Raw genomic sequence first — 17314 nt, 5'->3', positions numbered from 1 at the left:
GTACTACCTGTTAGTTATGCAGCAAATCATTTCCCTCAATATTGCTACCACCTTTAATCTTGAACATAATAAAGTCAGGACAAATAGAAAGTGTGTAGAATTTTCTTCCTGATGAAATACAAGTTGCAGTTTATTTGTAATTAATTATAAGGAGATAATAAACAAAACCATGATGGATTGGGATCTAAGTACTAAAGTTTGGAAGATAATATTTTCTGTAACAGTTTTTGATGGTGCTGTCAGAATCATGTGTTTTTAACCACTTAGGTAAAACATCATCTCTGTTCTTTAAAAAATCATTCAAAATTTTTATGAATGGTAAAAATTTAATAAAAGTTCTTTTTAGCAGGCCAAAAAGAAGAAAAATGAAGAAGAGGAGAATAAGAAGAGGAAGGAGGGAGGGAGGGAAGGAAAAGAAAGGCAGGCTTGTTAGAGTATCGCCTTCAGGGAGAGTCATGTCCTTAAGTGTTCTGTAACCTAGGCAGGGTCCCTTGTTCCACATTCTCATCCCTGCATTCTGCCAGATGCCCTGTTGTCAGGCTGACTAACACAACAGTGATAGGCATGTTTTGTGGAAGAACATAGATTTTGGATGAAGACAGACCTATGTTTAATCCTGGCACTGCCATTACCAGCTGGTTACCATGGGCAAATTACTTTAACTTTGTGAATTTGTCTCTTCTTCTATAATACAGAGATAATAATATAATGCCCTCACAGGAACACTAGGATCATATGAGTAAATGTAGGGGAAGTATCTAGCTCAGTTCCTGGCATGTGGTTAATGGTCCACGAATTTAGTTCCCTTCCCTACCCTCTGACTCCCTGTCCCCTTTCCTATCCTGTCAATTAAGGTCCCCTTACTTCTCTTTAGAAGAAACTAAGTTGCATCTCCTCAGGGTGCACACTGACTCCCCCCAGATCCAGAGGAGCCCCTTAAACAGAAGGCATCCCGAGTTCAAAAGACAAGAAAGAGAGGAATTGAAGAAAGAACCTAAATTCTGGAAATTCTGAAGCCAGTATTCTCCAATCAGAGGATCCTTGACCAGCTGCCTTTCACCCCTCAATGGTTCTTGAAGGAGCTATGCAGAGGGGCCCTGTAAATCACTGAAGGCTTTTGTGCAGTCTTCTGTATGAAGGTCGTAGCTTTTTATGAGCTGGGGGGTGGACTACGTGTGAATCTCAAGGTCTCCTTTTCCCTGTCTGTCTGAAGACCCTGCCAAAACGGGTGAACATACTCCTCAGCCTCCTTCCCCCAGCCTACGCTTTCACTATAGCCATAAAAGTGATATCAGACTAAAGGCAAGGAGAGGACTTTGCCATGAGTCAGGGGTCCTTCCTCCAAGCCCTCCAGAGGCCCCTAGGCATACTTGTGTCACTTATCCACCCAACCGCTAACATGATTTCTCTTCTATCCCGCTGTTTAATTATAAACCCGGCTAGTATGAGTTTGCATCTTATATGACTTTTTTATATCCTTCCTTCCAAGCACAACGCCATTTATGTAATCCTGAGTGTCTCTGATTGGTTCTACAGTGGATGTCATTTTGACTCTACTTCTTAGTCTTTTTTGTAGTTTGCGATGTGTGTGTGTGTGTGTGTGTGTGTATGTATTTTAAACAAAGAACATGAATTGGGTGTTCCAGAAACGGGGCTGTCCTGCTTTGGTACTGTCTACTTCAGTGGTATTGAAATAGAAGGCATGTTGGCTAAGAATTAGTACATTCTGAGATGAGAGAAGTTCAGAGAATATGTAATGAGTGGGCCTGGCTCAAGCTGGCCTGGTGTGGAAGCAGAGTCACGGCCCAGGTGTCAATCAATATTAATTTCCTTAGGGAGGGGTCCTAGGGTGTGGTAGATACTCAGGGGGCTTGGGAGAGCAGGTTTTACCAATTGGTACAGAAATATTTCCATGTTTTCACAACTGCAGTGGCTATCCTGGTGCATATAAACTATCTTTGAGTTCCAGGTTACAAGGGTTGAAACTTCAGGGCCCAGCATAAACCTTACTTAGAAAGTGCTCTGAGATGATAAAGGCTCCTTGATTTCTTCAGGTTAGTCAGTAATAGTGGAAGTTTGACCAATGGTGGAATGGGTTGGAGTTCATAAGCCCTGTGGGTCCTTCCAGACATGGAACCCTCTTGGAATTTAGCTGCCAACTTTGTGGGTTTCACCACCAATGCCTCCCCTACCCAAGTGGTCGCTCTCACCCATTTGTGGTTTTAAGTGATTTTGCCCGTGTGTGGTCCGGATTCCTCCTTCAGTGTCTATGAAATATTCAGGCCCACCTGAAGTGGAAGGCTAGAGGCAGGCATTCATGTCAAGTCCATGTCGTGGTGGAGCCGGCCTCATCTTGCTGGGAGAGTGACTTCAGGCAAGTGGCCAAGTCTTTCTGAGTCTCAGTTCCTTCATCTAAAATGGGGAACATAATACCTACCTCACAGGGTTGTTGGGATTGAAGCAGATGATGTTGAACCCAGTACCTGGCACAGGATGAGTGCTCAGTAAATGGCAGCAAATATTAGAGCATGGGCTCTGGAGCCAGCCCGTCTGAGTTCAATCCCTACCCTTCCCCTTCCCAGCTCTGTGACCTTGGACAGGTTCCTTAAACCTCCTGTGCCTCATTTCTCCCATCTGTAAGATGGAGATAATAATAGCACTTACCTCATAGGGTGATTGTGAGTAAGTAGGACAATAGACACAAAGTGCTTAAAACAGTGCCTGACATGTTGTAAGTGTTCAGTAAAGATGAGCTCTTATTGGAATGATTTTAAATAGATGTTTGGTCATTCATATGCTTTGTGCTTTCATGAGTGAAATGAATCATGAGATATGAGTTGTCTTGATTAAATAAGCCCACCTTGTATTGGGGGAGATAGACAGATGCACAAATAATACCAAGATGTCATTCTGAGGGCTGGAATAGGAGTTTTCCTATATGCTATGATGGCCGAGAGGAGAAGCCATTTCTCTATTCGTATTGTGTCGCAGCAAAAATATGGTTCTGCCTGTGTGTGGTCCTGATCCTGCCTTATATGTCAATGAAATCTTTGGGGCCACTTAAATGCAGGCCTACAGGCAAAGCTTTTAAGTCAGGCAGTCTGGGGGTGCAGCTGTGAGGGATGAGAGCCGTGGTGCTTGGAAGCAGAGAGAGGAGGGGACCAAACACCGGGTAGAAGAACAGGGTGTGCCCGGTGGAGGGCAGAGCACAGAGAGAGAAGGCGGAAGGGCTAGTTGGGGCCCGAGCACCTTCACCCCACAGAATCTGGACTGAGACTTGGAGCATTAAGTATTTTTGTTAAACAAATAATATTCCAACATAATACTGTGGGAACACAGAAGCAAATCCTTTTGTTAAGCTTATTAAAAATATTATAATAGTGTTCTCATGGTTTTACTCTTGAGAGTTCACATTTTAGGAAAAGAGAATTTCCAACATTTTCAGAGCGTTGAGAGGATTAGGTGTGTTAAAATCTGGTCACATCTGATTTCTTCCCCTCTTCACAGCCACTGCTGCAAGGTCCAGTAGCTTAAGGCCCTCCTCACCACGGCTTGCTGGGGGTGGGCTCTGCAAGCCGTCAACCCAGTCATCTCACCTGTGGGACAAGCTCTGACCTAGACAACCTTTCACATCTGCTGTCTTGAGGGTTCTCAGTACCGCATTCTTTTTCGTAGTTTTTTCTCTTGTTCACTTGTATGTGCCTTACTCCTCAAGTGCCATGAGGGCAGAAATCTTACTCATCTTTTTGTTTTGTTTTGTTTTGAAATGATTTCTGATACACAGAAATGTTGCAGGAAAAGTTCAAAGAATCCTTATATATTCTTCACCCAATTTCCCAGTTGTTACTGTGTCACATTTGCCACATACTTTATCAGTTTCTCTTTACCTATATACATTATTAAGGACTGAATTGTGTCCCCCTAAAATTCTTATGTTGAAGCCCTAACCTCTAGTACCTTAGAATGTGGCTGTATTTGGAAGCAGAGCCTTTAAAAGGGTAATAAAGTTAGAAGCGAGTGCTTAGGGTGGGTCCTAATCCAACCTGACTGATGTCCTTATAAGAAGAGGAGATTAAGGCATCCAGAGAGGGACACCAGAGGCGTGCTGCCACAGAGAAAAGGCAGCCGTCTGCAAGTCAGGGAGAGAGGCCTCAAGAAAAACCAAACCTGCCAGTGCCCTGAACTTGGACTTCCAGCCTCCAGAACTGGGAGAAAAAAATGTCTGTTGCTTGAGCACCCAGTCTGTGGTATTTGGTTATGGCAGCCCTAGCAAACTAATATTTATGTTATATTGTGCTCTGTTATATCATATGTCTTTTTTTTCTGAAATAACTTTTCTGAAACTAGTTGCAGACATGATGCCCTTTTATCTCTAAAAGCAAATACATTTTTTATATAACCAGACTATGATTAGTTAAATCAGGAAATTAACCCTGATACCATGCTATTAGCTGATCTACAGACTTTATTAATATTTTGCCAGTTGTTCTATAATGTCCTTTATAGCAAAAGAGACAAAGGGGAAAAAATGAAGAATGAAAAAGAAAGAAAAAAATTTTGGTTCATAATCACACATTAAATTGTTATGTCTAGACTCCCTTAATCTAGAACAGTTCCTCATTCTTTGTCTTTCACAACTTTGGCATTTTTGAGAAGTACAGGCTGCTTTTTCTTCTAGACTGTCTCTCATTTTGGGCTTGTCTGATGTTTCCTCATGGTTAAATTAAGACGTGCTGGTACATTCCAAAATTTCGGGAATGTGGCTTTTTCCTGGACTGTTTAACATTCCAGGTCTGTAATCTCTCCTCTCAATGTGTAAATGAGAAATCTGTAACATTTTTTTAGGAAACTCAATGGAAAATCACTTTATTCAATTTTCAGACTTGTTAAGAGTTGTGAAGTGGTGTGTCCTCCTCAATGCATCATATCTTGGGGTACATAAGGTGTGTTTATCCCATTACTGGTGTTGTTAACTTTGATCACTTGTTTAAGGGGATGACTGTCAGGTTTCTCCACTGTAAATTTACCATGGCCCCCTGGCTATTAAGAAGTATTTTGTGGGAGAGATACTTTGAAACTATGCAAATAGGGAGGCCAGGTAAAATACAGGAAGCCCAGTTTAATTTGAATTTCAGATAACAAAGAATACTTTTTTGTATAAGTATGACCCCTCTTCCCAAATTATTGGTCTAAAATTCAAATCTAATTGGGCGTCTTATATTTTTATTTGCAAGATCTGGCAACCTTATATGTAACTATTTCGTTCTTCCAACTTCACCCAGTTGTTTTGACATCCATTGATGATTCTGAATCAATTTAAAACCATTTTTTGCCAAATAGTTATTTTCTACTTCCATCATTTTTCTGCATTTATTAGTGGGTATTCTATCTGCCTTTCTTTTTATCCACTCTTTACAGTCCCTAGCACACAGTAGACACCCAGATCTATTTGTTCAAGCAATGAATGAAGAAACTCGCGCTGGCGTTGGCTGGCCTTCCGTGACACCAGCTGAGTCTGGCAGGGGCTTGCCTTCTTCAGCCAATCACGGTATGCTACCGAGGCTTCCGAGCCCTCCAGGGGCTCGCTCTTGGCTCTTCTTGCTCCAATCACAAACAGGGCTTTACTGGGCAACGGCCAATGGGTGCCGGCGGGAGGCGGGGCCTACCACGCGGCCGCGGTATAACGGCGCGGCCCGCGCGCGCGCTTCTCTCCCGGCGCGGACACCGGCGCGGGGTATGGCTGCTGCTTCGTTTGTATCCACGTTGGCCGCCCGGCTGCTCCGGCCCGCCCAGAGCTGCCGCCTCCGCCATAGCCCCTTCCACCTCTCGGCAGTGCGGTAAGCGGGTCGGGGAGCTGGGTCGGCGCCGAAAGCCAAGGGAATCGAAGGCGGGGGCCGCCCAGGTTTGGAGGGCGCCTAGGGACATCCTTCCTGAGCATCTCCGTCCGGAACAGTTGTGGCCACCGGGAGAAGTGCGGTGGGGCGACGTGGCAGCCGAGCGCGGCCGCAGCCTGTGACCTGGGCGTTCGCTAGGCGGGGTGGGCTGGTACTGGGAGCCCCCCTTTCGGAGGGACCCGGTCTCCCGCAAGGTTGGGGCGTCGCCCTGTCTCGGGGCCAGTCCGCCGGCGGGACGGGGCCCACCGTGCGGAGCGAAGGCGCAGGCGGGCTCTGGGGCGCCCCGATTTACGTGGGAGCATATAGAGGTCACCGACCAAAGCTTGCCGGCCTCCCTGGGCAGTGATGCCGAGAGCCGTCCTGGGGAAAGCGGAGGAGACGCTTTGGCGAGCGCGGCAAGGGTTCTGAATGAGCAGCCTTCCGTGAGCCGTCCTTTCCGGGAACCCTAGCGGCGGAGGGGGTTGGTGCAGTCTGATGAAATCCCGGAGCCCGCTTGCTCGCCCGGTACCCGCACTGCCCTCCTCCCGCAGGTGGGTGTGGCTTGTGCCGCTCTTCTAGCTGCCCCTTTCCATCCAGAGAGAATAAATGTGCTATGGTCACCAGGGTTTTGACTGCAGCCCACTCCGAGCTGGTCAGTGCCGGGCTGAGTCAACTGAGGTAATAGGTACCCGGAAGGAGCAGAATGTAAGCTGTTTCCGTTTCCATAGGGAGGTAATAGGTATTTCCTGATCTTTCTGGACCTCAAATTCCCATTCTTAAGCTTAGGTTGAAGAGTCTTTGCGGGGGCGGGGGAGGCGTGATTTCTCCTTATGCACCTCTTTTTCGTTTCTCTTTAGAGCCTTTGCAATGCCAGATACCTAAGACTTGTGAAGCAGCCCCCTCTTATCCAGGCACTGTTCTAGGCTGTGCGGATTCATAGATGATGAAAACTGTGCTTTCCTTAGTGGAACTTACGGACCTGTCAGAACCTCACAGAACACCTGTAATTTCCACTCTGTAAAAATGCTTTAGAGACATTGCCACGGCGCTGGTGGAGCACCGAATGCGGATTAATGCATTCTTGAAAGAAGACTTGAGAGGGGACGCTCAAGGCTTTCTTGGTCTGACCCATCACTCTGTACTGTCTGTTCTCCTCTCTCTTCCCCCTTCCTGAGTTCTGACCACGTGTGCCTGTGGCTTTTATGATTGAAAAGAGATGTGTGAGGATGCTCTAATTCATTACCTAAAGAACTGGACCAGCTTGCTCACTCTCCAGTAACAAATGCCCTCCTTTCACTTGCCTTTCTGAGAACAAGTGGGCTTGTGCCTCTCTGAAGGCAATACTACATTTGGTATTTTTGGTTCCCTTGTATTGCTTTGATCACTGCTGCCTGGTAAATGTGAAATGATAGTATCTTTTTAAAAATATGAGTTTGCATGTATTCCTGTTTTGGGGGGAGGGGAGTTGGTGTGCAGGTCTCAGGAACATAAACTCATGGTTAGAGAGACAGTACTGTAGTCTAGGAGACGGTGGGTATAGGGAAAAATGGACTTCAGAGGCAGAGGGTTGCACTGGAATCTTGTTTCTCCTGTCCTCAGTTTCCCCTTATGTGCAGCAGGGTTATTATAGTAGCCAGCCCCAGGTAACTGAGAGGAATGTATGTAAAACTCTTAGCAAAATACCTAGTGTTTAATAGGTGTTAGTTTCATCCTCCTTTGTGTCTTTCTTCTTTCATTACTGGTTCCATGAATTAGTAGATAACAGAACTCTTTCCAAATAACTTGACCGTGAGTTGTAAAATGCATCTGATATTAATTTTTCATGGACAATTACAGTACTGTAAGCTGTTGAGTTAGGAAGAAAGTGAAGTTGCTGTTGACTTGGATTTTTAGCTTTGAATTTTATTTGAACAATCCACTTGACTTCCTTCTATTTTGTTGATTCACGATCTTAATGGAAATGTTTCTAAACACCTGTGAAAGCGTTTAATTCCTAAATGTTAGCTAATAAGTTTGGGATTCCCTGTGGTACTGAACTGGGTCTCCATTTCTGTTTATTTTGGGGTAGCAGTTACTTTATCTGCCCTTTGGCAAACGAGGTGATGGGAAATTGAGTAATGACTCCTTCATAGGACTGTGTTTCACATTTTACAGTTGTGGCAGACAGAGGAGGGCTAAAACACAGTTACATTATGAAAGATATCATTGCATTGTGGCTTTGTTTTGGTTCTTGTTACTCTTTGACAGTTTTTTTTTTTTTTAAGCAAATTGGCATAACATCCAGAACTTGACTTTGTGACTTGGAACACTGGGTTCTCGCAGAGCCCTGTGTCCTTAACTTTAGTATGTCGTTCTTAGCCCAAGTGTGTGGCTGCCATTTTCTCTTATTGCTTTCAAAAGAAACTTTTTTTTTTTTCCTTTTTCTCCCCAAAGCCCCCCAGTACATAGTTGTATATTCTTCGTTGTGGGTCCTTCTAGTTGTGGTATGTGGGATGCTGCCTCAGCGTGGTTAGATGAGCAGTGCCATGTCCACGCCCAGGACTTGAACCAACAAAACACTGGGCAGCCTGCAGCAGAGCACGTGAACTTAACCACTCGGCCACGGGGCCAGCTCCCAGCAAAAGAAACTTTTTAATGAAGTGTAATCTGAGTTCTCCTCACTGAATATTTATATCTTATGAGTGTATAAATAGATAAATATATTTATTATATATTAAGGATATATATTTATGTGTGTGTATAAATCTAACCAACAGAAGAGAGTAAGAAATTAATTTTTATTGAATATATATGCCTGGCATTTTATATATGTTATTTCATTCAATGTAAATGACTGACGTAAGCCGTTTGCAAGTAGTCTTTCGCTCTCTAGTGTTCCAGGGTTAGGAATGCATTTCTGGGCCGGAGCGAGTATTCCTGGTACTAACATAGATCCAGAATGTTACTGGGGTATTTGTATCAGCAAAGCCCTTTTAATGAAGTCCCTTTCAATTCTAATTCTGAAATGGATTTGTAAATATTAACAAGATTTCAATTCCTTAATATACCATGGGTATATATAAAATGCTATCATATATTTTGTGCTATGCTAGTAACATTACATACAATCAGGGTGAAAGTATTTGGTCTGCTATAAAGTTACAATATCTTCCTAATACCTCCCACGATGCAAATACAGATTAATATAAAGTTTAGATATAAAATTACCGCATTATATCTAAGACATTGAGATCTGGTTTAAAGTAGGTATTAACCCCAATGCAAATGACAAGGAGGCATTGATGCTTGAAGTCTGTTAAAGCCTTAAAATTCCATTTTAATTAAGAGTGGTCTTGAGAATTAATAACATCTGACCATATCTGACCAGTACCTTGACGTTGTCCCTGAGAATTGAATATGTGCTATAAGGAGAAATTGTTTCAATATTTCAGACAATTGTATGTGTCGTTGGTCTTGAGTTTGGAGCGTTCCTCACGATCCTGGGGACAGAAACCTAAAGGGAAAGACTTGTTTTCAGGGGGATCTCTTTGTTTAAGGAAGAGGTACTTATCCTACCGTAAGTAATGGGAACTGTATTGTAAGGACATGTGTGGAAATAAGAAAACCAGGAATCTTCCACACTGGAGTCCAGAAGGAGCTGTGTAACCAGTTCTTATCGGGAGGAGACAGCCTTTCAGAGATGTGAACATGGGTTAGGAACTGGAGGTTCTTCTAGATCCTGAGTTTTCTCATTGGCCCACCCCCAGCAGCAGTTTTCTCATCGCTTGCTCTGTCTACCATGAACGTGACTGCTATTCTCTCTGTCTCAGCTTTTTTCTGTCTTCTGCTCCTCCCATAACAGGTCCTCTGTGGTTCTCGTGTGTGAATGTGGTTTGAAGAGAAGCTCTTATTGGTCTAGTTAACTACCACTGTTGATGTTGCACTAAGCTGTTGCACCAACTGGACTGCCTGGAAATCGTTGTCCTCGGCGTCCGATCCTCACTTGTGGTCTGTCAGCTGTGGGTGGGCCGGGGGGTCCCAGGGTAGAGCACTGCCACCTGTGAGATGGAACCTCCTCTGTCCCCCTCCCCACCCTTATTCTTACTGGGAAAGTCTTCCCCAGAAGGGGGTATAGGGAGCAGTAGGCATCTTGAGGTTTGACCTGTTAAACCAGTTCTTTATTGTTTTAACTGTATAACATAATTCATATATTTTAAAGCATCATAAAAATTAAAAGTCAGTGACTAACTGGGAAATGATTTGAAATATATGACTGGACGCTAACAACACGGGCAAAAGACAAACTACTCATGGCGTGTAAGCATATAGGAAAAACTAACCTCATGGTGGCGAGAGGTCAAACAAAACAATGCAAATTAAAACAATGAAAACCTTTTTCTGGTTTTTTTTTTTGGCCTGTCAACGATCAGGAGGTAGGATGGTGTAGCATTAAGAGCCTAGAATCTGGATTCAGACAGAGCTGGACGTGAGACCCGGCTTCGCTAAGTACTAGCTGTCAGTTACTTCAACATTCTGAGCTTCACATAAGTGATAGCAACTATCTCCATCAACCTTATCCCCCTAAAGGTGGAGCTGGACACACACTTACCACCCTGAACCTGTCCTGCAGATTCCCGTTGTCCCTCAGATCAGGCAACGTGTATTTTAATCTGAACTTGAAGTTTTGGGTATTTAATGACACTTTTTTGCAGTCTGGTCTTTACTTTTTACAAAAATTTAAGCTATTTGGTTTTACAGCTCTTGTTGTCTTCTGCAGAAATGAAGCTGTTGTCATTTCTGGGAGGAAGCTTGCCCAGCAGATCAAGCAGGAAGTGCGGCAGGAGGTCGAAGAGTGGGTGGCATCGGGCAACAAACGGCCACACCTCAGCGTGGTTCTGATTGGCGAGAATCCTGCAAGTCACTCCTATGTCCTCAACAAAACCAGGGCAGCAGCAGACGTGGGTATGTGTCACCCTCAGATCCCGACTGCCGTGGCATTGAGGCTTCGCCGAGGCAAACCCCATTGTAATTCATTATTCCTTTTTCTGATTAGAAAACCCAAGCAGAGGAGGCTAGTGGGATTGGACTGTATGTAAAATTTTGTCAGAAAGAAATTGGGCTGTATCTGCCAAGGAGGCCTGTAGACCAGGATAGAGGAGTATGGTTGGTATTCTGGAGGTCTTCTGCATTCTGTCCTTAGTCTTAACGTTGGACAGGTGACCTTGAGCACCAGTGAGAGTGTCCGATGGGACATGTGAGCATTTGATGGAGGAGGCCTCGGGATGTGGCCTCGAGCAGAGTCAGAGATTTGAGGGAAATGACTCAGACTTCTGGGAAATAGCTTGTGATTTCTCCACAATCCATGCCGAAGCCAGGCAAATGGTGCAGCTTAGAAGTGGCTGGAGTTTTGAATGCAGATGACGTGGGTCTGGCTGATGGGAGGTTTGTGTTCTCGGGTTCGGTACGACCTCGTGTGCTGGCAGGCTCCGGGTGGGTGGGCTCCGCTCTGCCTCTGCCCGCTCACCTGGGGTGCAGTGGTCTGAGAGCCGAGTGCCCTGCCCTTCGAAGGGCTGTGAAACCGCATGCTGGCTGGGCAGCATGACTGCACTGTGAGCCCTTGAAGGGAACACTATTCTTTATTGCTGAGGACGGAGGCCTCCTGTCCTTTTCATTGAAAAATCTTCAGAACCTCTAGAAAATAGCAAGCTATGGCTTTTCAAGACAGTGGGAGGTAGCAGTTGAGACATTGGGAGGGAGACATTGGGAGGTGCAGTGGAAAGAACATGGACTTTGGGACTGGAAAGTTGGCCCCATCGCTAGCTGGCTTGTGTTTCAGTTTTGCTGAGCCTCAGTCTCCTTGTCCGTAGGATGAAGTTGATGAGGGCTGCGTAGAATAACGTGTAGAAAGTGTCAAGCTGGCATCCTCTAGTGTATATATTTGTGAAGCTACTTTATTCTGTTCCCTGTGAACCACTCAAGCTTTTCGGCCACCACGGTGGTGTGACGGTAAAAAACCTCTGTGGAAGAAGACGGTGGCAGGCAGCATAGCATCGCTCATTAGAGGCCTCAGTGTTTTTTTAACCTTGAAATTTTCTTATAGGAATCAACAGTGAGACAATTGTGAAACCAGCTTCAATTTCAGAGGAAGAACTGTTGAGTTTAATCAATAAACTAAATCATGATGATAATGTGGACGGCCTCCTTGTTCAGCTGCCTCTTCCAGGTGAGTGTGGGACTTCTGAGGAGGGGAGAGGCTTGGTTACTCTATGAACCCGGCCCCTCCTATGGATTTGACGTGAAGGGGAGGTAAATTCAAGAGAGTGAATGTTTTATTAGATATGGGACAGACTACTGAGAATAGCAATTCCTCCTTGATTTGGTATCGAGCTCTTGATTCAAAGGAGAGTGGAGGGAGGCAGCTGCACGAGAGGCTTTGATACAGGTGTTTGGCTTTGCCTGGTGTGTGTTCCTTTTGTGCAGATGAAGAAGGAAATCACGGGGGCAAGTTGCAGAAGGGGAACGGGTTTGTGCAACAAACCAGATGAGCTGGAGTCAAGCAGAGCTCACTACGCAGCAGTGACTTAAAGCCACTGCCCGGGCTTCTTTTTCAGAGCACATTGACGAGAGGAGGGTCTGCGACGCTGTCTCTCCAGACAAGGATGTCGATGGCTTCCATGTAATTAACGTAGGGCGAATGTGTCTGGACCAGTATTCCATGTTACCGGCTACCCCCTGGGGTGTGTGGGAAATAATTAAGCGAACTGGTAGGTATATCCCGTAATTGTATGCCTGTGTTAGTGTTATAAAAGTAGTACTTGCAAATGGTAAAAATTCAGGCAGTAGCAAAGAGCAGGAAGTCCTGCCCCAGGACCCCAGTCCTGCCCCTCAGAGCCTTCCCCTCTTAGCAGCTGCCTCTGACTGTTTTCACTGTTTAATACAGAAGCCTCAGTGAAGGAGACCTAAGCTTTGACAGTGGTGATAGTGCACATTCATGTAACATTCTGTAGTGGCAAGTGATAGGCCCACTTGACTGATGAGGCAGTGAGCTTGGTGACGTCCTTCATTATCACCATCAGATTCACGTCCTAGGCCATCTGCCTTTCTTTTCCTTTGGTGCCCATTCTAAAATGGTCTGGCACTGCTTTTAATGCAAATATATATATTTTTTCATAGGCATTCCAACCCTAGGGAAGAATGTGGTTGTGGCTGGAAGGTCAAAAAATGTTGGCATGCCCATTGCAATGTTGCTACACACAGATGGGGCACATGAACGCCCTGGAGGTAAGGACATCGCTTTCAGAGGAGGCTCCTCTTCTCCCTTGTGTGAGAAGCTTCAGAGTCTGTCCTTGGATGTTTGGAAGTGTTAACTTTGTTACACTTTGTATTTGTTGTAACTTTGTTAACAGATATTTGGGGAGTAACCTTTGGATTATTAGGAGAAGCTGTGCTCCGTGTCTCCTGAGAGTTCATTTATATTCATTTATTATGGAACTAGTTTAGAGGTGGAGACACCTGAGAAGTAAATTTGAGTTTTGAGGATAAACATGGTTGTAGACAATTAGAAATTTTTACTTCTGGCTCTGATAGTTGGAGTAAGGAGCAGTCCTTATTCAAAGTTAGTATCCGGTTCTGTGTCATTTGGTGGAAAAAATCTTAGACTATGGCAAAAGATTGGATTGATATGACTGTAATGTGTCATTATGTCAAGTTCTGTTAATTTGAGGAAAAGTCGCACAGATCAGAGTTATCACATGGATTATCGTAATTTGACCTTACATGATTGTATCAGATATCATGGCAAAACTATACATTTCCACATATCTTTTAGCACAGTTTTTTTAATAAAACCTCAAGAAATTCTAGTGATATTTTGCTTAGAAAAGGTAAAATTCTTAAAAGGCTGTTAAATAGGATAAGGAATAAATTTGATTATATTTGACTCCAAAGGGTAGAGCTAGGACCAATGGGCAAAACTTACCAAAAAATCAGGTATTCATTTTTAAAAAGTAAATGGCTGGGCCAGCCTTGTGACGTAGTGGTTAGGTTTGGTGCGCTCCCGGTCGGCAGCCCAGGTTCGCGGGTTTGGATCCCAGCACCATCCTACACCACTTGTCATCCATGCTGTGGTGGCAATGCACATGTAAAGTGGAGGAAGATTGGCACAGGTGGTTAGTTCAGGGCTAATCTTCCTCAACCATAAAAAAAAAAGAAAAGAGGAAGACTGGCAACAGATGTTAGCTCAGGGCTAATCTTCCTCAGCAAAAAAAAAAAAAGAAGAAGAAGAAGAAAGAAAGAAAATGGCAATTAGCTGCCCAGAAAATATGGCACATGAATTAATCAATTATTTTTTCAGAGATGTTGAATTCTTACAAAAGTTTGACTAGTTGAAACCTAAACCAATCCAGCTTTGATTCAGAAATCGAGACATCTATTTTTCACTCATAGGTGATGCCACTGTTACAATATCTCACCGATACACTCCCAAAGAGCAGCTGAAGAAACATACAATCCTTGCAGATATTGTGGTCTCCGCTGCAGGTAAGAACACCTGGGAGGGGGACAGAAGGGTGAGGGGGGAGCTCTTCTCTTAGAATTTGCCTGCCTCCCTGCCATCCCATTCATCCTTCCCTGAGGAAGGACACTGTGAGCTGCCTGCCAAAGTGAGGAGAGAGCTGTGGTTGGAATGCTGGTTTCTGGCATTCCGTCGCAGACTTGAAGGTAAACGTTGTTGCCAAAGCCTCAGGCTATTTCTGTTTACTACATGAAGGTTAAGTGGTTCCTTGGTTAACAGTTTTTATAAAACAAGCTAATTAGTCCTTCCAGGGCTCTTGCAATTGAAGTGAGATAAAAGTCTGACAGGTGGAATCTTCTGTCAGTAGTAAATTGATCATTCCTGCCTCCACTTCCAGGCATTCCGAATCTGATCACAGCCGATATGATCAAGGAGGGAGCAACAGTCATTGACGTGGGAATAAATAGAATTCAAGATCCCATAACTGCTAAACCCAAGTTGGTTGGAGATGTGGATTTTGAAGGTAAATGGTATAATTTTTTTTAAATATAAAATCAATAAATATTATCTTTAATGAACGTTTAGGACAGATCATTAACTTTTAAACTTATGTTACTCTGGTAATACCATTTAGAACGCAATCCACAAGAATTAAGAGACATCTTTAAAAAAATTACAGCCATTCTAGAATCATTTTAGGTCTTTGTATCATAAATTTATGGAGAGCAGGCATAAACTTTTTAGGGAGCTGTTTGTTTTTTTCTTCGGATTATTTCATAATTGAACAACTGAATGACTTTTAACAAGTCTGAAATTTTAATGAAGCAATTTCCCTAAACCACTGAGTCTGCTAAAAAGTGTTACCGATTTCTCATTGTCACAGTGAGAGCAGAGGACACAAACTTGGGATGTTAAAATGGTCCAGGGAAAAGCCATATTCTTGAGATTTTGGAATATGCTGTCAGTTTCTCCTTTCAGTTCTTAAGATTTATTTATCTGAATTTTATGCTGATAATCAATCCTATTTCTAGCTTTCTGTTTCTATTAAAGCAGTCAGATTTTTTCCTTTAAGATTGAGTTAAAAAAAACCTTACTTCTCACTTCCCAGAAAATTAGTTTGCTTAGTGCTTTGGGCAAATAGTACAGTTAAATAAATAGAGTAAATAAATAGAGTAAAATGAAGAAAATGTTGTAGGCAGGTATTAATTGAGGTAATGCTTATTAATATTATAGATACCCCTCCCATACAATTAACCTACGGAGATGTTTCTAAATTGATTTAATATGGAGGAAAATTTGACTGATGAATTATAGCTTATTTAGATGTATAAATAGTGATTGAACAACTCTATTATGTGCATATTATTTTATTAGTATGTTCAAAAACCTTTTCTCTTGAGTAAGGTAGGTGTGATTTTTTTAATGATTTTGACACGTATGAAAGTGGTTATGTATATTATTGCTTTTTCTTTGCTTCTTCCATGATATGTTAAAATATATACGTTTCCTTTGCCATAACTAAAGTGGTTGCCTGTCCTGTTTCTACATAGAAGTCAGGAAGAAGGCCGGTTACATCACTCCAGTCCCTGGGGGTGTTGGTCCCATGACAGTGGCAATGCTCATGAAAAATACCGTTATTGCTGCCAAGAAAGTGCTGAGGCCTGAAGAGCGGGAAGTACTGAAGTCTAAGGAGCTGGGAGTGGCGACTAATTAACTGTTGTGTTGTCTGTGTCATGAACAGCACTCCAGGCCAGTTCAAGAGGCAACACAGGAATAGAAATGCAATATTTTTTATTTATTCTACTGAAATGGTTTAAAATGATGCTTTGTATTTATTGAAAGCTTAAATGGGTGGGTGTTTGCATGCATAACTCTGCAGAACCTCACCAGGGAGCACACCAGTGTCATGCTGGGTCACGTGATCTGGCCACGAGAAGCCGTTTACTGAGTGATTAACAGGGGACATCGTCACTTTGAGAATGGCCACTTCACCTTGTCAAGCCACTTCCGTTAAAATTTGCCTTTTCTAGAACTGCATTTCCCAAGTGCTATTCCCATAAGGGTTGATGCTCACTTTAGGTTCCAAACCTTCTGAGTTCAACTGGTCAGACCAAAGGAAAAATTGCCAGAGAAAATTAGGGAAAGGGTAAATGAGAAGAAATGATGGTAATTGAGTAAAAAAAAATGTACCCTAATTTATATATGTATTGAATGATAACCAGAAGAAAAACTCCACGTTAGCAGTATCCCAAGCTGTCATCTTGCGGCGCAGGCACTGGGCCTGGCTCAGGGTGGCTCCATGTGCCGTGAGCCCTCCTTTATGTTTGTTACCGTTCACGAGGTCTCCCATTTTAGTTTTCTAGGATCGAAAGGCTTATTTGTAAATTGTTTGTGTGTAATGCCATACTTGGCTTTTCCTGTATATTTAAACTTCATTGTTCAATTTTTGTACTGTTGGGAGTGTCTGTATGGTTTCTTTGATGTATCTTGAAACCTATTTTTGAAAAACAAAACTTGGGTTTGATAATCCTGAGGGCAGCTTGGACACAAGTATGCAACTTACTTTTCCACCAAAGAATTGTCAGCAGCTGCCTGCTTTTCTCTGATGCATCTGTTGGCTTTCCCCTGCTAGGTTTTTGAGAGCTTGAGTTTAATACTGAATTTAATCAGACTTTCTGATTAAAGCAGTTTTTAGTTAGTTTTGTTTTGTTTTTTAAATAAAACACTTTGGACTGATGTGGAATTAGTTTCTGAAATACTGTATCTTCCTGTTACTGTCTTCGTTGTGACCTAACGTGGGTCATTTTTCTCACTGGATGTAATCTATCTGGATATTCCTAAATTTGGTAACAGCCAATCCTCTGCCTTAAACTGGTGTAAAGAGCTGTGGAGAAGCCAACCTCGTCCTTTTAGTCTTAGCCCAACAGGCTGTGCCCAGCCAGGAGCTTAC

The 17314-nt window shown here is 43.3% G+C and overlaps 1 protein-coding gene across 22 annotated transcripts in view; it reads left to right on the top strand.

The window, feature by feature from the left end:
* The window catches only part of MTHFD2 (methylenetetrahydrofolate dehydrogenase (NADP+ dependent) 2, methenyltetrahydrofolate cyclohydrolase), an 86732-nt gene extending 69625 nt beyond the window's left edge, over positions 1-17107 (top strand). For 21 of the 22 annotated variants that reach the window (XM_070235304.1, XM_070235305.1, XM_070235302.1 and 18 more), the window contains 7 exons: positions 10630-10814; positions 11953-12075; positions 12464-12616; positions 13026-13133; positions 14298-14390; positions 14762-14887; positions 15915-17107. In XM_070235304.1, coding sequence (XP_070091405.1) covers positions 10630-10814; positions 11953-12075; positions 12464-12616; positions 13026-13133; positions 14298-14390; positions 14762-14887; positions 15915-16078 — 952 coding nt within the window. In that variant the 3' untranslated portion in view covers positions 16079-17107. Of the gene's footprint in view, positions 1-5645; positions 5838-10629; positions 10815-11952; positions 12076-12463; positions 12617-13025; positions 13134-14297; positions 14391-14761; positions 14888-15914 lie in introns of those variants that run through there. The other variant, XM_001500723.4, reaches the window with a different exon arrangement.
* Positions 17108-17314: the final 207 nt, after the last annotated feature.

This window comes from Equus caballus, chromosome 15 (assembly GCF_041296265.1).
Source record: "Equus caballus isolate H_3958 breed thoroughbred chromosome 15, TB-T2T, whole genome shotgun sequence".
Taxonomy (NCBI): Eukaryota; Metazoa; Chordata; class Mammalia; order Perissodactyla; family Equidae; genus Equus; species Equus caballus.
Note: the sequence above shows the minus strand (reverse complement) of the source record. Positions and strands in the feature narration are given on the sequence as shown.